The sequence below is a fragment of the Ciona intestinalis genome, unplaced genomic scaffold (assembly GCF_000224145.3).
Source record: "Ciona intestinalis unplaced genomic scaffold, KH HT001153.1, whole genome shotgun sequence".
Taxonomy (NCBI): domain Eukaryota; kingdom Metazoa; phylum Chordata; class Ascidiacea; order Phlebobranchia; family Cionidae; genus Ciona; species Ciona intestinalis.
Genome location: NW_004191474.1, coordinates 1 through 22,878, shown reverse-complemented (window position 1 = coordinate 22,878; position 22,878 = coordinate 1). Strand labels below are relative to the sequence as shown.

Below are 22,878 nucleotides of genomic sequence, written 5' to 3'. Positions count from 1 at the left end.
TATCCTGATCCTGTTTTAAACAATTAACAACGGTCTATGGGAGTCGTGAGAATATATTTCTATAATTCTTGACTTTTGTTTACTACCAAGTGGGACGAGAAAATAAAATGTAAAGGTGTTTCATCTTCCCCCACCCTACTATATTCAATCTAACTGTGGCCTCGACTGTTAAAACAATTAAGATTTCAAACACACTCGCAGGGAATCGCATAACTGCAGTTTAGCAACACCTTTATATACAACAGCCATTCAAAACGTATAGGAAATCGGATTATACAAATACGCTTAACCTAATTAGAAGATGAGAGCCTTTTTATGGATTCTTATTCACCACAATGAGTGTAAATACAAACGCAAACCAATACACAGTAATCGGATTCAATATTAATAAGCGTCCTGCATATTTCGATGAAGCATACAGCGTCAAAAATATAGTTTTCAATCAGAATATGAAAAAAACCTGTTTTATGTGGCTACAAAATACTATCATAGCTACTTGAGCTATCAGTTTCATAATCGCTAAATCGATCCAAGTATTTTAATCTTCTACAATTTCCTTCGTTCCGTATATTCTCATACTCCGATCTAATGACTCGAAAGTACTGCAGGATTCCCGCGCACTTTGTAGAGCTAGGACCGTTCGCTTCTAACGCTGAAACGAACAGCGAATCTAAACTATCTGTGTCGGAGCTTAAGCCGTTTGAATTAACCCCGTCTGTCGAACAGTAGTAGCAACCGCAGCCACAATACGTCACCAGCATTGAGCCTTTTTTCCGCCTTGCATCACCAACGAATTGAAGGCTCGCACCCGAGCTATTAGACTTGGAAGATGTCCTTAACAAATCACTTTCGATCGATCGGCTGATTGGTCTGAATCCAAACTCGGGATCCTTAATTTGTAAATGTGGATCGGATTGCCAACACGGAGACATATTGCTCCCCTGGCGTTTCGATTTACGACCTTCCAATGCAGAGAGAGTAAATAAACCTGACCCTTGGCTGCAAAAACTCCGATATTTTTCTTCTGTGTTACCATTTGGTAGCGACACTGTAGATCCACGGTACTCCTCCCCTTTATCTTCCTTCTTCCTTTTTTCTGCCAAAAACGTTAATAAGGTATTGATACAAACCACCCACCCACATATTGTAGCCAACATTATTCACCTTTGTAAACATTATTGATTTTCACGGATACCGATTTTAATATTGCTAACGGTTTTGATTTATTAAGGTGACATAGTGACAGCGGTTTAACGATCTCATGCAGTTTATGTGACAGGGACGTAAAGCGCAGGATAGAGTCAAGGTTTTTACATTTTTTAAATTTTAAAATTAAGTTTTAATTTTTATAGCCAGCTTAAGTGCTACGAAATACGTAACAGATGAAAATGCCCAATCATTTACTATAAGAGGTATAACAAGGTGGGGAAAGACGGGACACCTTTAGCACCTAATATCAAAAATACCCTGATCGTGTTTTAAACAATTAACATTGGTCTATGGGAGTCGTGAGGATACGGTTTTACAATTCTTTAAATGGAACGAGAAAAATATAGGAAGGTATCCCATTTCCCCCCACCCCACTATGTATAATTCGTCTGAAATTACACAACCATTCTGCTTTTTAAACGGAAAACAAATTGATTTTTATAACAATAAAACATGAGTTTGTGTTTGCATTATTTAAAGGTGTCGGAATAATAAATTTATGACTTTTCTAATATATAGTACTTGTGTCACGGATAATACATATACACGCTTGTTTTTAATGTAGTACTGTGGGGAAAGATGAATACCGTTATCCCATATTATCCTAATCGTGTTTTAAAATTACCAACGCTCTTTTCAGAACCGTAAAGATACAGTTAACTAATTCTGTAAATATTATTTGTTTGCAACCAAAAGGGACGATAAAAGAGACTGAAACATGGACCATCTTACCCCAACCTACTATATGGTTAATAAAAACCTGTTAGAGCGTTTGTTTTCCTTTTTTCTTGTCCATAGATGCGGTTGATTTCGTTTGACAAGCGCATGAGTTTTCTTTCCAAATGATTGATCAGATAGTCTTTCTAATTAAAAACAAAATATTGCATTAAACGGATCGAATAATCAATACGAATAATAGGCGACTATAGAGGCAGTAATATGATAAATAAATGGGCACGCGATACTTATTTATGCTCGCGCGGCGGAGCTATGGTTTACGAAATTGGCACCGATAGTTTTTAAGCAAACCAGCGAACGGTGAATGCCCCAAACCAGTGGTCACTATTGAGTGGTAAAAACAATCACCTACAAATTTACATATGTGGTATCTCGTAAACGAACACAAGCTGTATAAAATAAAAACACCCGCCTTATAACTTTTGATCTTGTCAGAATATTCGCAGATTTCAACAACAAAAATCAATAAGTCATCAAAAGTTATAAATTTCACTTTTTGTAACAAATCACCATCATTTCAATGAGAATTTCGGCTCAATGATAAACAAGTAATATCTTTAAAATAATCCGACTTGCTGGTATAATTAAAGTCGACCCACTATATACAAAGATAACGAAACACAAATGAAGCAGCTGACCTCACAAAGTTGATCTCTTAAAGATTCGATTTTATTCAGTTGACTTTCTTTTTCACCCCGATTCGAGGAAGAATGTTTTTCTTGTACAGGTATAGAGATTTGTTTCGGGGGATTCTTTTTCTTTGATTTAGTTAGGAGTACCTGTGTATGATAGTTAGAACTTCTGCAGCAATAAACTTAGGATAATACGGATCTGGTTTGCTCTTAGTCGGTCTGTTAAAACTAAGACAATATACGGACTTTTGTCACAAATATAGGCATTTCCTAAATATCAACATACTATTTGGTAACTCGTAAGCTGGCACGAGGTGTTAAACCTGTGTGATAACGACTGTCGTTTTCCGGCGACGCGAGGATAAAGTATAAGTTACATTCATTCATTTTCTAAGCTATAAATATAGTCTTGCGGGAGATGGATATCGTTAGCAGATGATATCTGAAACAAGGTGATAAAATAAAAAAGGAAGCATGCACCATCTTCCCCCAATCTACGTGTAGAATAAACTGACCTTAGGAATAAATTGAATTGACACAATGAAAACCGTCGTTGCATTCACCACTGTGAAGAATACGATGAACTGTATGTTGGGCGGAGTGAGATATACTATTGGTAATGAAAAGCAAAACACAAACAGAGCCAATATAGATGAAACGACATGTGTGTTCGAATCGTTGAAGGAAGCTTTGGATAATTGTTTCGTACACCAAGCCATCCATATTGTAACACCCAATATCGAAACCTGAATAAATATAATTGATGATATAGTGGGTTGGGAGAAGATGGGACACCTTTAGCACATAATATCCAAATATCCTGATCGTAGTTTAAACAATTAACAACGGCCTGTGGGAGTCGTGAGGATAAAGTTTTATAATTCTTTGATTGTTTTTTGTTTACTATTACATGTGACGAGAAAATATAGTTAACATGTGTCCCATCTTCCCCCACCCTACTGTATATATATTAGGGTGGTGTAAAGTGGGACACGAGGGAGCATGAAAAAACATTTCGTAAGCGGACACAAATGTGTATGAAACAGAACATTCGTGTTATAAGCCACATGAGGATAAATAAGTTATAATCAATCATTCATTATACCAGATTGCTTTGTACATTTAATGCCCATTTACGAGTTACCTATATTTTATAGTATAACTACCTTAATCTATTCTTACCTTTATCGCACAGATACAGAATACCCAAATAATCGTGTAAGCTGTTGCGCAAGATACAACAAAATCTTCATTAAGTAAAGATAAATGGTTTTCCAAAAGTTTTGTCAATCGATATACACCTAAAATTTAGTTTTAAATTAAGCTTACCGAGAATTTGAAAACGAAACTTAACCAAATGTGTAGAGTATATAGCACTGTGGGTAAGATAGATACCGTTAGCACATAATATCCCATATTTCCTATCGTCATCAAAAAAAAAAAAGTCATCAGGATACGGTTTTGTAAATATTCTTAATTTATCATTCGGGACGAGACATAGTACTAAACATATCCTGGGATAACTCCCAAGACCCACCGCTGCGAGACCTCAGCCACATAGAATAGAATCGCCAAATATATTCTATGTTTACTAGAAAATGAGTTGGGGCAACATCAGCTAATATAGGATCAGCGTACCTGAAACATATTCTACTTGCACGAAGTAACAAACACTCTGATCGTGTATATGCCACATAATAAGAATCACAATTTCAAGGCAAACCAACAAGAAGACAGCACATAGTAGCTTTTCATCTGTTACCTATATATGGGTAAAAATGTGTTCAATGTTTAAGTACATATAGTAGAGTGGGGAAGTTGGGACACCTTTAGCACATAATGTCTAAATATCCCGATCATGTTTTAAACAATTAACAACAGTATATGGGAGTCGTGAGAATACGGTTTTATAATTCTTTGTATGTTCTTTGTTTACTACCAAATGTGACGAGAAAATAGAACGAAATGGTGTTCTATCTTGCCCCACCCTACTATATAGTATATATATATAGTAGGGTGAGATATGAAGATGATGGTCCAGGTTTTTTTAATTTATCCCCTCTTTTGAAACTTTAAAGTCTTACGTGACAATATAACTTTAGCGAAATTAGATTCTTCAGCTGCCTTTAGCTGTTAAAACACCCAGTAGTGAACACTGGGTTGGAGCAATTGCTGTTGCCCAAGGACAATAGTAGCAGCAACGAGCATGGTAAGCGAAAACTTCACATACCACTTGCTTTCTTGAGTTTTGTTGAAATATTTTATCAATCCTCCAAGTCTTTGCAGCAAGCGAGCCAAACATTAATGTAAAGCCAACATCGAAGCAACAAATACCAGCAAAACAACAAGTTTTCCACGTTATTACGTCCTGTTAAAAATATTTATAAGTCAATATTTTTTATTGAGCACAAAGTGGCCAAATGGATCTTTCTCGAAAAACAGTTCTTATTCTTCACATTGCGAGGTTTACCGTTTCACTCGAAAGAAATTACTTTACGTGCCCATTCATTAGAGCTCTTCTCTCTTGTTAATGTCTTTTACTAATATTTTCGCGTGGCGGGTAACCATTTATGATAACAAGGGTGTCGCGGTTCGTTCCATATGTGTTGGCCTAATACATTTCACGCATTTGCCCAAAGACACACTCGCGGTGGCAGCATCGAGCTTTGAACCCGAGACCCGGTTACTGTTATGAAGCTTCGACCAGTGCGCAGCAGGACGGTCGGTCAGTTAATTCTTATTCATTGAAATAAATCTAACCACCCACCTCTGTTGTAGGAATGTCCCTTATAAAAGCCGAGGACCCAACCAAGCATGGCGATAAGTACATCAGGATTGAACCAAATAAAACCACAATGTTTATGTTGGGACTTGATATTTTAATCCATCTGAAAATAAAGTAATCTTAAAATGCGGCCAATTTTACTTCGAATTAAGATGCTTCAATGGTTATGTTTGTACCTAGAATGTGTTATGTACACGAGAAGTGTTATAGTTTGACACAAACCATTACTCCAATATACGAGCCTATATTAAACACATTTTATATTAAGGGTTTCTAATAATGGGGCATTTGAGTTTGTTTGTACAAACTATATAAAGCAAAGCTTATGTCGAAACATTAGCATAAATTAGTGTTAAATAGTAAAAGTTTAGCGACGCATGCGAGACAATACACCCAGAGGTGCATTCTACGCAATACATACCTGCTATTATAGTGTGTCCAGATAAATACAATATGAAAAACTGACGCTATTACACCCAAGAAGCTAAACACGCTCGCCACGACATAACATAAGATATCCACTTTTAAAAACATTACTTAAAATCGAAACTCAACCATTCGAAGCTACTTTACCTATGATAAGTCACTGGATAATTTTAACACAAGATCACTGGTGCGGAGAAACGGAAGTTAGGAAAATATTATCTCAGTTGCTACTTTTGTGAGTGTGACTGTCTTTGTTTACATAACACGTCGGGGTTAATTCACTTGAACGCTTGTTGTTGTATGGCTACTGACAAACAACGAAGACTGTCGCACAAGAGCTGGTATTTCACTTAGCCATTATAAAGCACTTGTCTCCTACCTTTGGTACAACGACCATATCTTCAAAATTGGCAAACACTTCTAAACCAGAGGATATGGGTTCGAGGCTCGATGCGGTGTCTTTGCGCAAGACACCCAACGGCAATGCTTTAACACAGTGGTCCATTACAAAGTTACATATGTGGTAACTTGTAAGCGGACACGAGGTGTATGGAACAGAACACTGGTGTTATAACGACTATCGTTGCCCGCCACGCTTTGGCAAATAAACTGCATTTAATCTCGCCCTGAGCCATTTACAAATAACATAACAAGTTACAATATTAATAGATCTCACAATTCATGTATTTACTTTACAAATTTTGAACAAACACCATGAAAAGTGAGCTTAAATAAAATTTGAACCAAATGGAATATTCTGGGAATCCGTTCTTACAACGACAGTAAACACTGCAAGTAACTTTGTTCGTACCTTGAATAAAAGCCACAACAGTAACCTTACCAGGTGGAGTGTTACAACATCAATTACTTTAACAATAAATATACAAACTGGCATGAAGAATTATTTTAAGCAAAAATTAATTGTCTCCTTAATCTTGCACACGGTTTTTGTTGGCCAAAATTTACACCCAAGTTTTTACAACGGCATTGTAAGCAGTGGCGCAGCCAGAAAAAATAAGGGGGGGTTTTAATCAAAATTTTTTTTATTAATTTTTTGGGGGTTTGAAAGGGGAGGTTGCGAGCCCCTGAACCCCCCTGGCTGCGCCACTGATTTTAAGTATAGTATTTTGCTGCACAGTGATTTATGAGACATAAGGTAAATTACATGTCCATGATACACAACAAATTGAGATATTGAAAAGGCTCTTACAATTACCCGCACACACCAATATAACGGCTACATAACACAACGTAGCCCAAACAATATATAGTAGGTTGGGGTAAGATGGGACATCATTAACACATAATACCCAATATTTTCTAACCGTGCTGTAACAATTAACAATGTGGGAATACAGTTATACAATTCCATAATTTTTTGGGGGGGAATTCGGTAAATTTTTTTGAAAACCTGGACCATCTCACCCCAGCGCGCTATACAACTTGGACAAGATTGTGGCAGATGGAATAATTTAGTTCGTTTTAATTTTATTTGTCATTTGTTTGATTGCTTCATCTCTTATATGAGTTGTCCCTGGTTTAACAATGGTTTCATAAAGTTTCTCCATGAACTGAAAAACATAAAAATATTAAAACAATGTTATTAACTTTCCATATTTTGCCCCTTTTTGCATTTTTACCATTGTGGGTGTATGTATCCTTGGGCAAAACACTTAAACGGTAATTGTTTCAACCGAGTAGTCACTAATGGGTTGTACTAATGGTCAATGGTCAATACAGAAAGTACAATCAACCACAAAGTTACATTTGTGGTAACTCGTAAGCTGGCATGAGGTGTATACCAAACTCAGTTATCACTGATAAGTAGTAGCATCCTGGGTGTCGGGGTAATGAGCCAACTCTGGCTTAAATCTAAGTTCGCATATCGTGCCACGCTTTAGGTTTCTAGCCATGTAAAAATACAAACAGTTTTATAACTCACATCTTTTGGTCTTTAAAATACACAAAGCAGAGATTTATCCCTTATATAAAACCCATTTAAAAAACTGACATAAAACATTAGAACAAGTTACAACAGTTTAATAACTCACTGAATCCCAGATAAAATCGGCGGCAACTTCCAAAGATTGTCCGATAGCGATATGATCACCGGTATACCTGACATAAGCCCATACAACAAGTGCTACTAACATACTCATACAGATGAGTGAGAACACGGTAGCAATTGAAGTGAGGTATATGAATCCAAACAGCCCAGACAGAATGTAACTAATTGCACCAAACGCAAAGAATACGGCCGGTGTACGTGCGTAACGAAACACGTTTTTAGCGTCGTTGCTTTTTACAAAATTATCGAATGATTCTTGTATTGCAGTTTCAAGTTGTTCACGGTATCTGGGGAATTAATGTTTGGTAATTATTTATTTATATGATTATGTTATTAGGGTTAATAACATAACCACACAATTGACCGTTTATATTGTATATGGTATATGGTGGTTACATACACTTGTAATTTTGTGGGTAATTGTTTCTATATGGCTGACAATTCAGACAACCCATTAGTGACCTGGGTTGGAGCAAATAGATACATATGCCAATAACGACAGTTATAGTTAGAGCACCACCTGCACCGGCCCCATTACTAAAAAATACTGGGTTCAAACAAATAGAATAAAATACATCTCAGATAAAGAACAAAAAAACACCAAAGTTACATACATAGCACAAGACGTAAAAAGTTAAAACCGTTACCAAAAGTTACATACAAGGTAACAAAAGATGTGTAAAATAGTATAGCCTACTCTATGTGTTTTAACCCTGGTTATACCACCACATAAGAACAAGTAACATCCATTCAACTTACTTTAAACTAAACTCTGCACCCCCCATTTTCCTTGAGGCATCAAAACTATCGAGTGAAGTTTGTTTATGTTCCTGGTGTTTATCCTCAAGTAGGTTGGGGTTGAGGAACGGTTGGTCACCTCCGCATGTCTGGACGATAATTATAATTATGTGTACAAGCCGTTGTGTAGCGACTAACTATTTGGTAACTTTACATCTATTAGTTTAAGAAAATGCAAAATTCCCATTGTAGGCTTGCATCCCCTGCGGCCTGGACCAAATGAATCAACGTTATTGTGTATACTATTGTAACCAGTGGCGCAGCCAGGGGGGTTTAGGGTGTCGCGACCCCCCCTCTTTTAAACCCCCCCCCAAAAAAAATATATATTTTGACAATTTTTTGATTAAAACCCCTCCTTATGTTTTTTCTGGCTGCGCCACTGATTGTAACTGTAATAAATTCTGTGAATTTGGCCCGGATTTAGTGCTCATGAAGTTTGACGATTTTTGTAACGAAAAACAGTCAGGATTAAATACTAGAAAATAGGTGAACAAACAAAAAAAATCCAACAAGTTATTTTAATAGAAAGATATGAAAATTAAGTGTTTGCTGTTTTACATTTATGTTTAAAATTGAATTTGCTGTACATCAGCTTAGCTTATATAAGATATAGAGAGTTAGATGTAATGTTACATACTTGTTCCATTAAGTTGATGTAAACATCTTTAGCTTTAGAAACAGCAGAAAGATTATTTGCTTCAGCAGTAGCCTGGAATCAATCATTATTTTGTTAAAATTGATTAATTCACAAAAATTTGTAATTTAGTGAAAAATTGGTCAATTAAAATGAAATATAATGAATAATAAATTAGTGCATAATATACTCCTAAATCTAAGCAATAGTTAATTTTGAACTGCATCAGTATATAATATCCTAAAAAACTTTACATATCAAAATATCAAATGTTTAACATAGAGGTTTTTACACTGGGAGTACAAGACAAACTGTGCTTGGTTGTATAGACACCTAACAGCAGGAAAAAAGCTGTTAAGGCTTAAAACCAAGGTTCTAAAACACAGGATGTCACCCTGTTTTACCAATATTGTGTTGACACTTAAGACATATTGGTCTATGCACCCAAAATCTGTAGACTTATTTTTGATAATAACATATAATTTTACGCATGTTACAAAAAATAAGGTAAATGTCACCCTGGCCTTCCCCATAGTTACCCATATACCATGACAAACACATCTTACTTGCAAGTTGCAACATTTTAGGTTCAGGCAGAAATAATAGTTAGTCTGACTGTGTCAACACTGAGACAAAGGGCTTTCCATATCTCGGTATAAAGGGGGACCACAAAGCAGTTAGGAACCTCTTATATAATATTAAACACATCTTACTTGCAACATAGTTTTAGGTTCAGGTAGTTCCTCTCCATCGTATATTTTAATATAAGCCCGATAATATTCCACAAGCTCAGCTGCTGTTACTTCTGTCCCGTTGATTTTCTTTGTTTTTAATTTATCGGGCGACAACAGTAGAGGGGCAAGGCAACTAAGATGAGTTTTGAAATCGTCAGTAATATCTGGTGATAGAAAAAAGCAATATTGTTGCACATTTTTTCTAAAAAAGGAGCAAATATAAATATATCAATAAATGTACAATATTTAATGAAGAATTTATGTATTTTAAACACAATTTTTGGTTGAATTTTAAGGAATGAAAATCATAAAGAAATAAGGAATGAAAGTCCTTATTATGAACTTAGCAGTGTGTTTAATTACATGGAACATGAGCTGTACAAGTACATATATGTAACTATATCCAAGTCATTCAAAACTGTAATTTGAATTCTGGGAAGATGACATGTCCGCCCATCAGCCCATGTAATTATGAAATCAAACTTCTAGCGAACGATAATTACAATAATTAACAAACCTTTTAAAGCTCCATTAAAATGTGGGTTGGTTGCGACAGATAGTCCAGGGTGAGGCATCAAGAAACAATCCAGATCTTTCAAATAAATATAGTTTAATATTATTAATGGTTACTACACATAATATAAGTATTGAAGTTATAAATCAGTCCGTCTTAATCAATTATTTATCCTAATGTGGCAGCTCAGCTTAGTTAAATAAGTTATATTTATAAAAAATAGTTATAATAATAATAAATAAAGTGTTCTACTGCGTAGTTTGTGATATTAGGCACAGTGTATAATTGTACACCTAAGAGCTGACTTTGTATGCGGTGTTCCGACTTACAAATGGCCAAATATGGTATTTTGTGGGTGATTAGTAACCTCTGGGCTGGAGAAATAACTGTCTTGCTCAAGAATACACGCCTAAACACTAGCATCATTGAGCTTTGAACTCAGTCTACTCGAATTACAATTCATTACATATGCCAGTCCTATATATATATAGGTATGAAATACACGATCGTAATAATTGTCTTGCCCAAGAACACGCGCCCACAATGCTGGCATCATTGAGCTTTGAACCCAGTGTAGTCAAATTACAAATCACAGCCAGTTATATATTAAATACAAATCATGTTAAGTTACACCAAAGCAATCACCTGTAAAACACGACCGAATATGGGTTCGAACTCTTTGTAATTCCTCATGCTGTTGTTCAGTAAGTTCAAGTCGTTTATCCAATAGTTTCCTCCCCCCTTCGTACCCATACGTATATTCATAAGGGTAACTCCAGTCACGAACAAGGAATTGGAGGGACTGGAATATATTTATTGACATGAGATAAGTATAAACCAATATAGGGGTAGCTTAGGGGTGTCTTGGGTAACATATCACCCCAATTGTTGGAACAGGGGTGACATTATATGTTTTGGGCATAAAACAGATTTTACCTGCTGTTAGTTGTCTATACAAACAAGCAGAGCTAAAGTATATTGCATTCACAACATTAATCAATGAGGTTCCCTATGTTTGACAACTATGAGTGTAACTGCATTTTAACAATGTCACCTCAGATTTTATCCTGCTGTTAGGTGTCCATACAAACAAGCAGAGCCAAAGTATATTGCATTCACCACATTAATCAATGAGGTTCCCTATGTTTGACAACTATGAGTGTAACTGTATTTTAACAATGTCACCCCAGATTTTACCCTGCTGTTAGGTGTCTATACAAACAAGCAGAACCAAAATATATTGCATTCACCACATTAATCAATGAGGTTGCCTAAGTTTGACAACTATGAGTGTAACTGTATTTTTTTAACAATGTCACCCCAGATTTTGACCTGCTGTTTGGGGTCTATACAAACAAGCAGAGTCAAAATATATTGCATTCACCACATTAATCAATGAGGTTTCCTATGTTTGATTAATATGACTGTAACTGTATTTTATAAATGCAAACTTATATTTTGGCAAAAATTGATTAAACATGGCATTTATGGCGTTGGACTGTAGGGTATGATACATTATGTCATTTTAACTCCACCAGTTATCTAGTATAGCAACAGAACAATAAACACAATATATATGTATATATATATATGTATATATATATATATAAAAACATACATTTGTTACAATTACAAAGTCTCAAACCTGGAAAGGTTTTTCGGAAGATTCTTCCATCGCCAATCTTCCATATTCTGTAAAAAGCTGTAGAAATATTTCGTTTCAATAATAAGTTTCATTAATATTTCTATTCTACTATTTATATAATATATAAATATGATATATAATACAGATTTTTGGGTACTAAAATACTTTGATTGGGAATTTTATTTATAAACAAAAACATTACAACATGCAATGGGTAACCCCTATATAGAATAGAAAAGTTATTACATAAGAACCACATAAAGCTTGTATTGCGCAAATCCCAGAATAAACAGAACAGGCAGCCATGATATGAACACACGTAACTGTGACATAAGCTTAATCATTGACAACAAACTTGATCCATTGTTACATTGTTGACTAACTTGGAGCATGAACTACAAGGTTAAAGGAATATCAATGGTGCTGATTTATAACAGGCAGAATATGTAAGCTTTAAAGCTTATCCTGACAATTTTGCAGGGGTTGTGACAGCCCCTAGATATCTAATTGTACATTTTTGATTCTTTAATATTTAGAAAAATACAAACTGCTACTCCTACAGTTATAGCAGCTTTGGGCAACAGATTTTACACGACACATTTTTTAAAAGATTATACCTACACTGCAGTATAAAACCTACTTCTAATTTAAGTCAAACTTAAATTGTATTATAAAACCCTTAGATTTACAATTTGGAATATCAAGTCAGAAACACTCTGAGAGCTTGACTTAGTAGGGCAGCTCGAAAAAGCTGCGTCTTTTACTTTAGGGAAGCTTTGTGGCAGCTTTACCTTCCAGTTTCCTTGAATTTCCAGACCTAAAAACCTTACCAGACTTTAACTTTTTAGCGTAAGCTTTCTTCAATTTCAAAAACATAAATATAAGGCATAGCCATAGGCTAGATATAAATACATTATACCTCCAAATGTTGCAGGTCATCTTCTTGGATATTTTGTGAAATGTTATAAACTTGCACGGAACTTGTCATGGTGCTGAGGGCAAATATTGTTGCGCAATCTTTGACTGTTGAAGAAGAATCAAACGCTCCTTGTGTATCAACAAGAACAACTGCTATCTGTCGGCAACATATATATATTTTTACATATTAGCCTATTATATATAGTGTAGAATAAAGACAAAAATTATGCTAAAAACTGCAACAGATGTCAACATGTCATGTAGATAGGCAGTAACTTTCGAAAATGCAGGGGAGGCAGGGATAGTTGGATACACATCAGCAACTTCTAGATTTTCCAATTGAAAAAGTATTTTAATCCTTCAAATATAATTTATACTTTGAAAAATTCCAATTTTCCCTTACAATTAAGTTTCACAAGCCCTGGATTTTTTTTACAAAATAGATCAAATAACGACCACACCACCCCTTAATGCCACACCACCCCTTACCTCATGCCCTTCACTGATGGATATTTTGAACACTTTACTCCACATAAGTATTCCAGTTGTATCTCGATCTGACCCCCCTCTCCATGAAAAACCAGATAATAATTCATCGGAGTCACCAAGCCAATTCTCCATCTGTGGGGATTATATATTTTGTTTTGTTTTTATTTATATATATATATATTTATATATAAAATGGTAGATGTATATAGGCTATATTAAGATTCTAATTAAGGGATTAAAATAGGAATATTACATTAAATGAGATAACACCCAAAAAGGAATATATATATATATATATTTATATTTGTATGAAATATTTATAAATTCGACATACGTAATACGTATAAGGTTTAATATATATATATACACACACCTTAATGAATAAGTTACTTAAGATGGGGTATTTCCTTATTACAAAAACATTTAGCAGTTTATTTAAATCATACGAGAGCATTCAGAATAAAGAGATAATAAAATGCTAATTACATAAATGAACTGGGGTGCACTTTATAAGTTTGCATGAGGTTTCAAGGTACATTAACAACCAGTATAGGCTACTTATCCTCACCCATGTGGAATATATATATAGCCTAATATATAAACACCAAAAAACTTTGATTTACCCCATAATTTGTCAGATATCTCAGGAAAAAGTTGAGCAAAAACGATTTTCCTTTACGGAAAGCACCAGCTACTGAAATAACAGCCACGGGAAGATTCATAACGTCATTCTTGAGCAAAATAGATGAAATAGCTTCCTCGTCCAAGCAGAATCGATGGTCGTCATCAACCACAACTATAGGTATTGGTTGGTCTGCGTTTCTGTCAACTTCTGTGACTTCAGTCTCAGTTTCAAGTTGTTGTGAAACCTCAGTTGCCATTTCGTTTTTGGTTTTTAAATAAAATTTCTTTATGACTGTGTCTGTGGAAACCAGGAAAAAAAATATTTTTTCAAATAAGATAACATATTTTTTAATATTATATACAGGCCAGTATTTCAGTTGCAATTTCGGTAAATAATATTCCTTAGGTCTATGTTATATAATATAGTTTTTGGCTTTATATACATACATATATATACTGTATTATAAATTATAAAAAAAAATATTATTTTAGCTCTTTTTAAGTTGAATACATAACAATAAAACACAGGTTCAAATATTGGAGCAAAGATTAATTAAGACTGTATATCGACAGTAATTTGACTAAGCCATTAAGGTTTTTTTAATATTTGCTCTATTTTAAAAAAACTTCAATTTACAACTACCAGCCGGCGTGTTACGTAAAATAAAACAGCGTTTTAATATTGATAGCAAATATAGCACCACAGTCGTCACGCTAAACTTCTGAGTAAAAATACTGACACGTTAAAAAAAACAAAATAAACGCGCTGCATTTACTTTTAAAAATCTCAGGAACAATAGACGGACATAGAAATATAAAACCTTATACATAAATATAAAACCGTACACATAGTGGTAGTAGAGAGTATATAAAAGTAAAAAAATCCAATCGTTTTTTATTTATTTATTTATATTTTGCCCAAAGGCAACTAAAATATATATATAATTAATGCTCTTATAGTCCTTATGAGCTAAATCTGAGGACACTGTACCAAGCCTTTTCTTATAAAATCCTATCGTTTATTAATTACGTCGCGTCTCTTATGCATATCGCTGTCAATTTACGTCACCATCGACGATAAAAGTTTTTTTCTTGCGGAAAATGGGGCCGTTGATCACCGACAATTAAAAGAAAACAAACAGCGAAGACAAATAAATGGTGACGAAAACAGCAAAGACAAAATTAATGGCAATCATTTATTAACAGTTACAAGTGAAAAATCACTAAGAATGGATTGAAAAATTTAGGTGAAAATATAGAAATATAAATTAATAAATTGGAGTATCAAAAGTACTAGTTGCATAATTATATAATATAGGTTGAAGTAATTAAATACAATCTCAAGTGCTTTTATGTTATGAAGAATTTTTCATTAATTATTACAAACCTAAATTTATGAAGTTTCAAAGTATTTCTGCAATGTGAACAGTGGCTCATGTGGTTTACAAAACTATTGATGGAATATTTATCAAAACAAATCATGAAATACACAAACAGGGATTGCATTCTCAGCTATCGACTAAACTAGTTGCCGCCCAAATTCGATTTTCCTTTTTTAGTCGGTAGATTTTGACCGACTAACTTCTGTAATAAGTAATGCACAGAAACATAGTCGGTCGGCTAAATGTGAAAAACCACCGACTAAATTTTAGTCGGCCGACCAAATAACCGCGGTAACCAATAGTTACTCCGATCGACTAGTTTAGTCGGTAGCCGAGAATACCATCTCAGTTTTCTTGAAGATTTTCATTGTCTACAAAGCTACAACTGATGCACCCCATCTTGATATCTCTATGTTGGTTTCAATCTTCCATTCATTGATTGTTCCATCATAAGCCTCAATTGTTGTTTTTGATTCATTGTCACCAGTGCTAAGAAGATAATGTTAAGGTAGGGCTGGTGTTATTTAACTAAAATTCATCAGAGTAATATACGCTGGTTTTATTATTTGCATAAATTTACAGGAGGATAAACAAACATGAAATTACCAATAAAAATGATCAAATTTAAAATAAAACATATTTTTTAATAGCATTGTGTATTGAATAACAAATGTATCACAGACTGTTATCGGACAATAGACTGATGTTGTGACAAAATAATAGGTAAATAAAGTATTATTGTCTGGGGAATTGTAAAAGTGGGATGCAAATGCTGTATTACTTGTTGATAAACAAGCTACTGGTATAATAATGAAAATACACTGATCAACCAGGTAGTATGATAAGGTAAACAATGAATAAAAAGGTAGGGGCATGACATCTAATCTTCTAATACACCACTGCTTATATCAGCATATTGTTTTGAGTAAATCCATAAGTTTTTTAACAAAATTAAAATACAAATTTCTAATAATACAAATGCAACAACGTTAACCAATTTAAAGATTTGTCATATCATTTTTTCTAGTATTCACAACTAACCACTTCATAACCTTTAGAACCACTTACCCTCCAATGACGTATATCTTCCCATTCACAACACAAGCACAAGAACCAAATCGCACGTGGTTTAAGCTGCTAACATTGGTCCAAGTGTTGGTTCGTATGTTATATCGCTCGACACTTTTCAAAGCATGACCACCTTAATAAACATTATACAAACAGAGTATAGAGTAATTATATTGTTAAATGTTATTGTGTAGTTTAAATTTATTTGCTAAAAAATTAACATTGGTTTCTTGCAGTTTGAGTTTGGTGACTTGAAGTGTGCAGTTGGTTTTAAAATGCAAAACAATTTCTAAATTCAAATCATTTTTTTTCAGGTATATTATTATGCAATGTGTTTTACATTTCTTGTTGTTTAAACATACAATCTAATCATCCATGTTTAAATATTTTGTAATAAATAACGTTAAATAACACACAATGAGACAAAAATAATCCAGATAAACCTAACATGTCTACTATTCCGTTAAATCAGGTTTGATAATTTTTAACTTGCAAAGAATTTCTAAATATTTTCTTGTTTTTTCTAACATATACTACTCGCTTTAACAAGTAACAATACCTGCCATGATATACCTTCAATATTGCGGTTTATGTTATAAAAATATAATATTGTAAAGAAATGTGTAAATTCAGGTAATTTAACAAAACAAACTAATTTAGAGTTTATATATAAAATAAACAACGAACCAATGGCATAAATCTCATCATTGTAAACAACACCACAGAATCCAGATCTTTTCTTATTCATTGATTTTAGTGATTTCCATTTCCCTTCTCTTGGATCAAAACTTTCCATTGAATTTAAAAGATTTAATACAAAACCCTCATCCCTTCCACCAAACGAGTACAAGCGACCTGTACAAGAGTTATGTTTAAAAATAATAGTAATTGTTTCATAATAATCAAACTAAGGATCAACAATATCTCTACCTTTTGTTTAACAAATTAGTGAAAGTTTTTAATGTATTTTATAAAATATGAATAAACTGTATTTGATAAACCAGTCTAATACAAATTATGTGGAGAAGAATAAATAAATATGAAATTTACAATGGTTTACATTGAACAGTGTCAAGGAGGAAGGAATTTACAGAAGTCGCAAGAGCTCAGAGGTTCGCCGAGTGCTAATGACGTCATCAAGAAAAAAAAAGTAAACAAGAAACATTAAATCGAGCAAACATTTATCAAAAATCATTTTCAAATATTACAGCAGCTTTATTATTTTAAAATTACTAATTATTAATTTAAAAATTACTCCTCACAAACAAATTTAATTAAGAGAAAGCTTGCTTATGTTGATGTCGTTTAGATGCTTTTCTTTCTTCAACTTTAAATATTTTTGATTCGATGTGCTTAAGAATCATTATGGTTATTTTTGTGTAGTTTGAGCCCGTTCTACTGTCATATTCAACCCACTTTATTATTACATTTATATTTATTATACCAACCTTTATAAGAAACAAGAGCATGATCATATCGTTTAGTTTGCATTGGAGCAATGTTTGTCCATGTATTCACCAGTGGAATGTATAATTCAACTAATGATGATGCATTAATACCACCATCACATCCTCCTGCTAGACACATTTGATCTGTAACAAAACATATTACAATTATAAAATTATTAGTTCTAATACCACAATATTCACTACTAATGAGAAACATAAACTACTTCATGTGTTTGGTAAAGAATAAAAGCTTAAAGGTTCAGACTTAAGCAAGTAAGTAAATTAGCCCACCCCAATATACTGTTAACACAAATACACAAGCAGGGGTTAATAATATTGTAAACATTTTTTCTACAATAATTTTCTACCAATATATTGTTAAACATAATAAGGAACCAACCATTCAACACAGCAGATGCTGCATGCCATCGTTGTTCCTTCATAGATGCCACCTCGTTCCAACCAACATCAACTTGGATTAAACTTAAACATTCGACAAAGTTGGAATCATCACCACCAGCCGTATAAACATGGTTGTTTATCTTCACACTGGTTGAACCCCACCTTTCATACAAGGTTGACTGTGGATAAAAATGACATCATTAGCTGACTCATGATAGGTCATATTCACGAGTCATGATTATGAAGTTTCTAAAATCACCAGGTAGTTTTTTGGCAAAAAATCTGTACAGCCCATTTATCTACAATGGTGAAACCAAATTTAAAATATTGGATTTGAAATTATTTAAAGTGGGTCCCTAGGAGGAATAATACACAACATCAAACACTCTGTGGCAGCTAAACAGTTATTGGTGTTAAACTGCCTATTATTCATGTTTATAAGTGACATGTTTTAACAATATAAAAATCCATAACATAAAAATCTCCATGATTGGAGCACTATGTGAAGCAGGATTGTAAAAATACCCCTTTTTCAGTGATAATGTCACCGTCCGGATCGTCGAAAAACGTCCGGATTTTTTTAATAGAAATAAATCCTATTTATATTAAAATCAACTTTCTTACGTCCGGCCAACAATATACTCTTTGGTTTCTTAGTTAAGTAATTATTGACGACATAAACATGCGCTATATTTTAACCACATCGGTTACCCTGCGAGAACACCGCGAATAGCTAAAATGACGGAACGGTTCGTCCAAACATTAAAAAAAATGCATTTTCCTAACACCTACTATACTAATTTTGACACAAATCATGTCACATGGAACCTTTATGTGGTGAATTTAAAATGATATTACATTTATTAAAACGACGTAACAAATCGGCAGAAACAAAAGAAAAGTTTTACGCACGTTCATCGTGGATTAAAAATGTAACGATGATTACGTCGTAATGCCTTTGATAAAGTATTAAAATTTTAGAAAACAATTGTGGTTTATGTGCTACTATATTTCGTATAATTGTTTTATTCCCGATATAATTTTAAGTCAGCAACCAAGAATAGTTTAACTTTAAATGCAGGTAAATTGCGTTTATGTGAATTTTAATCGGTGGAAATATTAGAGCGAGGAGCGACGCTATCAGTAAATTGGAACCAACGCAAATTGTAATATATTATTACAAAGTATCGTCCCGGCCGAGCTTGGACAGAAGCCGAAAAACATCGTTTGTTGGCACCGCACGAGAACCAGAGTTCCATTACGTCACTTTTCACGAGAATAAATTCACAACGATTGCTTCGTTTGTTATGTGTGGAATGTATGCTACCACATGCGTCTTCCTTTATTTCCTACGCGGTCGCAGAGCATAAACATGTGACGCTCATACAAGATGTTTCAATCTCGTGGTTCGTTGGGCAGGGCCAGTGGGCCCATTCCTCCCGATTGTTACGTAATGAAACGTCATAGTTATGTTGCAATAAGACATGTGACGTAACAATTAAGCACAAAATGTCCAAATTGCAACAAGGCAATGTTTGTTACTTGAGCGATTACGTTAGCTGATAATTACGAACACGCGACGAACATAAAACATTAAATCGCAGCTTTAACAACCGTTTCTATCGCACAGGCGCCCGCACTTGACTGTGGGGATAGTCAGTAATACGCTTTATAACAAGATTTGGTAGCTTGGGTGACAGACGCATGTAAAACATAATACGTCCGGATTTTCAATAAAATTAAACGATCACCGTCCGGATTTACAACTTTTACAATCCTGATGTGAAGTAATACAAAATATAAAACACTTGAACAACCAACCTTTATTTCTCTCAAATGTTTCCCAACAACGTCATAAATTTGAACAAGTTTCCTTGTGTTCTACCACCTACAATCATGAACTCGAATGTTTCATCTATAGTGAAATAAAAGTAGAATTATGACTCAATATTGATATTAAAATGATTACTACAAAAATGCAGACAATATTTAACTAAGCTGCAATTTAGTATACAATAAAGAAACAGATTCTAATTCAAACACAATGTGTTCTAAACTAGGTGCATACAAAAGGAATAGGAGCTTGTCCAGCACTACAGGTTATGTGGAAATGTACAATTGATTTGAATGAATAAATGATGAATGAATGTATGAATGAATGAAACTTCTTTTATCCTCGCGTGGCTGGAAAATGACAGTCGTTATCACACGAATGTTCATACACCTCGTGCCAGCTTACGAGTTACCATGTATGTTACTTTGTGGGCTATTATTTTTTGGGGGGGATTTTTTAATTTTTTTATGTGTGGCCGATACTTTGGACAACTCCTTAGTGTCTTTCCCAAGGACACATAGGCGCACAATGCAAATAACGACGAGCCTTGAAACCATTACCTCTGGCTTTAAAGCAGGCGTGCTAACCAACTGTGCTGCGGCACTGGATTTGAAGACATTTCTTGTCTCATATCTCCAATATACCAACCATAGAGTTAAACGACGTTATATTATCTATACTTGGTTCTGGTTGATACATAAGCTGACCCATTGGTATTATGTGTAACCAGAAATATGTGATCGCTACAGTTTAATATAACTGCTTCAGATCCATGAGATTATAAAAGTCACCAAACCAAGTTTTATATAAAAGAAAGTAAACAATGAGTATAAACAATATGTGTCACTATAGAGGGTACTGTGTCCTGTAACCAATCTAGTTTTACTTTATGCCACAGCATTAATAGAAATATTATAAATTACCTTCTCTAGCTAGTCTAGTACCACCTTGTGCCGCAGCACCACCTGGTAAAGGCAGTTGATTTTTTTCAAGACGAGCGACATATTCTGGGTTGAGAATGTCAAGAAAATAATCTGTTCTTTTAATCCATTTCTACAAGAAATATAAACAAGCGACAATTAAACCAGTGTCAGTATTAAACATAATGTAATGCTAACTCTATGGTATTAACAACAAGTTTGTTAGGCTTACAAAAATATTAAAGTCAAATTAGACTGAAAAAGGTGTTTTATACATAATAAAACTATTGCAAAACTAATAATAATCAGTCTAATTTAATATACCTCAGATTTTTTAACAATCTCTTCAAGGAATGCAGTTGATAGTTTCTTGACATCAATCAGTTGAAACAATCGTTCAATGAATTGCTGGCGTTGTTTAAAGTCGTGTTTGATCCAATTCAAGATGGTCCTGAAAATCGAATCTCGGCCAGAATCCTGCAAATTGTAGAAAAAGTATTTTGCACAAAACAATTACTGATATGATCAACAATTCAAACAAGGTCACTTTTCACTAATCCAATATAAAAATCAAGCATTTAAATTTCTACCTGTTTCTGTTTCAATGCAATCAGAGATTCAGCTTCATCTAAGGATAAATCCATGAATTTCAATTCTTTGGAAACCAACTCTAAGTGGTCAACAATGAATTTGTCACATTTTTCCACCAATTCCAGAAGCTGGTATCTTTGTGCAAAGGAACGGAAACTTAAACAGTTCCCAACAGCAAGTGCATCATTGAAGAAGCTAACACAATATCCCTTCACATCTAGAAACATATGTTTTAGAAAGATTGATAAACTTAAGCAAATACAGATATTACCATTAAACTGCAAGTAATCTGAAGCCTCATAAAGTTGGCAAACAGTTTTATCGCTTATATCGATCACTTGTAAGTAAATGAAAGTGAACAACAAATCTAATATTGAAGCCTTCATCCCCTTTACTTCAATATCTTCATTAAAACCTTCCTTGAACTGAAACCAAAGTAACAGAATACGTAGCAATTATAAATTATTTTTAAACAAAATTTATTTATATGAGGTCTACAACATGCAAATGATATAATTAAACTAATTTAACAGAATCTACTTTAACAGATTAACATTTATGAAGAGAATTGTCACAATAAATATCAATTGGTACATTACCCCAGACGTGAACATTTTCTCATAATAATCAGAATATCCAGCAAGAATACTTTTCTGAGCTGAAACTTCTCCATCATCTAATTTGAACGTGACATCAGTAAACACTTTTCTTTTACGTAACCTGAAAATTATCTTGTCACAATAAACTGTTGTACTTTGTGCAATACAGGAAATAAAGCATGCTAAATATGCATACTGCATAGCTATTACATATAACAAACTTAATCCAAACATTATACATATTTTCTTATTTATATTATTTCGATATATTATGTTGTGTTTTTATTAATAACCCTAAATGAAACTGCTGTAAACTTATGAAATAATAAAGTAATTTCGATGAACGTTACCTGTTTAACTTTGTAAGTACACGTCCTTCATGATCGCCTTTGTATTGTATCAGGTGTTCATCATTTGTAG

General features: G+C 33.8%; 4 protein-coding genes across 7 annotated transcripts; all 4 read right to left on the bottom strand.

Moving 5' to 3' along the window:
* Nucleotides 1–207: 207 nt before the first annotated feature.
* LOC100178585 (gamma-aminobutyric acid type B receptor subunit 2-like) lies at nucleotides 208–6,347 on the bottom strand. 4 transcript variants are annotated; one of them, XM_009863681.3, is made up of 9 exons: nucleotides 5,786–5,931; nucleotides 5,347–5,467; nucleotides 4,810–4,947; nucleotides 4,218–4,341; nucleotides 3,762–3,880; nucleotides 3,095–3,325; nucleotides 2,586–2,726; nucleotides 1,970–2,072; nucleotides 208–1,096 (listed from the first exon to the last, which is right to left on the bottom strand). In XM_009863681.3, exons 1-9 carry the CDS (start codon nucleotides 5,896–5,898, stop codon nucleotides 474–476), a joined length of 1,713 nt encoding a protein of 570 aa, XP_009861983.2. In that variant the 5' UTR covers nucleotides 5,899–5,931; the 3' UTR covers nucleotides 208–473. The 4 variants fall into 4 exon arrangements, with proteins under 4 accessions (XP_009861983.2, XP_026696029.1, XP_018672720.1 ...); XM_026840228.1 differs by having other exon boundaries at nucleotides 4,813–4,947; XM_018817175.2 differs by lacking the exon at nucleotides 5,786–5,931 and adding an exon at nucleotides 5,938–6,347 and having other exon boundaries at nucleotides 209–1,096.
* Nucleotides 6,348–6,452: 105 nt separating this feature from the next.
* Nucleotides 6,453–14,536, bottom strand: LOC100183306 (atlastin-2). The gene is made up of 11 exons (XM_002127557.3): nucleotides 14,214–14,536; nucleotides 13,591–13,722; nucleotides 13,103–13,258; nucleotides 12,184–12,240; nucleotides 11,184–11,340; nucleotides 10,542–10,616; nucleotides 10,004–10,188; nucleotides 9,294–9,365; nucleotides 8,618–8,745; nucleotides 7,842–8,145; nucleotides 6,453–7,361 (listed from the first exon to the last, which is right to left on the bottom strand). Exons 1-11 carry the CDS (start codon nucleotides 14,469–14,471, stop codon nucleotides 7,263–7,265), a joined length of 1,623 nt encoding a protein of 540 aa, XP_002127593.1. The 5' UTR covers nucleotides 14,472–14,536; the 3' UTR covers nucleotides 6,453–7,262.
* Nucleotides 14,537–15,273: 737 nt separating this feature from the next.
* On the bottom strand, nucleotides 15,274–19,432 carry LOC104266738 (kelch-like protein 12). Its single transcript, XM_009863683.3, has 7 exons — nucleotides 19,427–19,432; nucleotides 18,513–18,693; nucleotides 18,113–18,256; nucleotides 17,352–17,519; nucleotides 16,665–16,797; nucleotides 15,946–16,085; nucleotides 15,274–15,711 (listed from the first exon to the last, which is right to left on the bottom strand). Exons 1-6 carry the CDS (start codon nucleotides 19,430–19,432, stop codon nucleotides 15,968–15,970), a joined length of 750 nt encoding a protein of 249 aa, XP_009861985.2. The 3' UTR covers nucleotides 15,274–15,711; nucleotides 15,946–15,967.
* LOC100180950 (kelch-like protein 12) lies at nucleotides 18,557–22,872 on the bottom strand. Its single transcript, XM_009863682.3, has 8 exons — nucleotides 22,809–22,872; nucleotides 22,459–22,579; nucleotides 22,131–22,284; nucleotides 21,859–22,076; nucleotides 21,593–21,745; nucleotides 21,272–21,401; nucleotides 20,336–20,429; nucleotides 18,557–18,693 (listed from the first exon to the last, which is right to left on the bottom strand). Exons 2-7 carry the CDS (start codon nucleotides 22,471–22,473, stop codon nucleotides 20,347–20,349), a joined length of 753 nt encoding a protein of 250 aa, XP_009861984.2. The 5' UTR covers nucleotides 22,474–22,579; nucleotides 22,809–22,872; the 3' UTR covers nucleotides 18,557–18,693; nucleotides 20,336–20,346.
* Between the last annotated feature and the right edge of the window lie 6 nt (nucleotides 22,873–22,878).

Excerpts from the sequence above, each read along its gene's own strand:
- LOC104266738 (XM_009863683.3), bottom strand. Across the intron at positions 18,257-18,512 it reads AGCATCTGCTGTGTTGAATG|ATCAAATGTGTCTAGCAGGA; the intron begins GTTGGTTCCTTA and ends GTTTTGTTACAG. Across the intron at positions 16,086-16,664 it reads AAGATATACGTCATTGGAGG|CACTGGTGACAATGAATCAA; the intron begins GTAAGTGGTTCT and ends TTATCTTCTTAG.
- LOC100183306 (XM_002127557.3), bottom strand. The coding sequence starts at position 14,471 with ATGGCAACTGAGGTTTCACAACAACTTGAAACTGAGACTGAAGTCACA. Across the intron at positions 13,723-14,213 it reads GATATCTGACAAATTATGGG|ATGGAGAATTGGCTTGGTGA; the intron begins GTAAATCAAAGT and ends TAATCCCCACAG. Across the intron at positions 9,366-10,003 it reads AACCTAAAACTATGTTGCAA|GCTACTGCTGAAGCAAATAA; the intron begins GTAAGATGTGTT and ends GATTGATTCCAG.
- LOC100180950 (XM_009863682.3), bottom strand. Across the intron at positions 21,746-21,858 it reads TTGCATTGAAACAGAAACAG|GATTCTGGCCGAGATTCGAT; the intron begins GTAGAAATTTAA and ends TACAATTTGCAG. Across the intron at positions 20,430-21,271 it reads TACTAGACTAGCTAGAGAAG|ATGAAACATTCGAGTTCATG; the intron begins GTAATTTATAAT and ends ATTTCACTATAG.
- LOC100178585 (XM_009863681.3), bottom strand. The coding sequence starts at position 5,898 with ATGTTTTTAAAAGTGGATATCTTATGTTATGTCGTGGCGAGCGTGTTT. Across the intron at positions 4,948-5,346 it reads GGGACATTCCTACAACAGAG|GACGTAATAACGTGGAAAAC; the intron begins GTGGGTGGTTAG and ends TATTTTTAACAG. Across the intron at positions 1,097-1,969 it reads GAAAACAAACGCTCTAACAG|AAAAAAGGAAGAAGGAAGAT; the intron begins GTTTTTATTAAC and ends CGTTTTTGGCAG.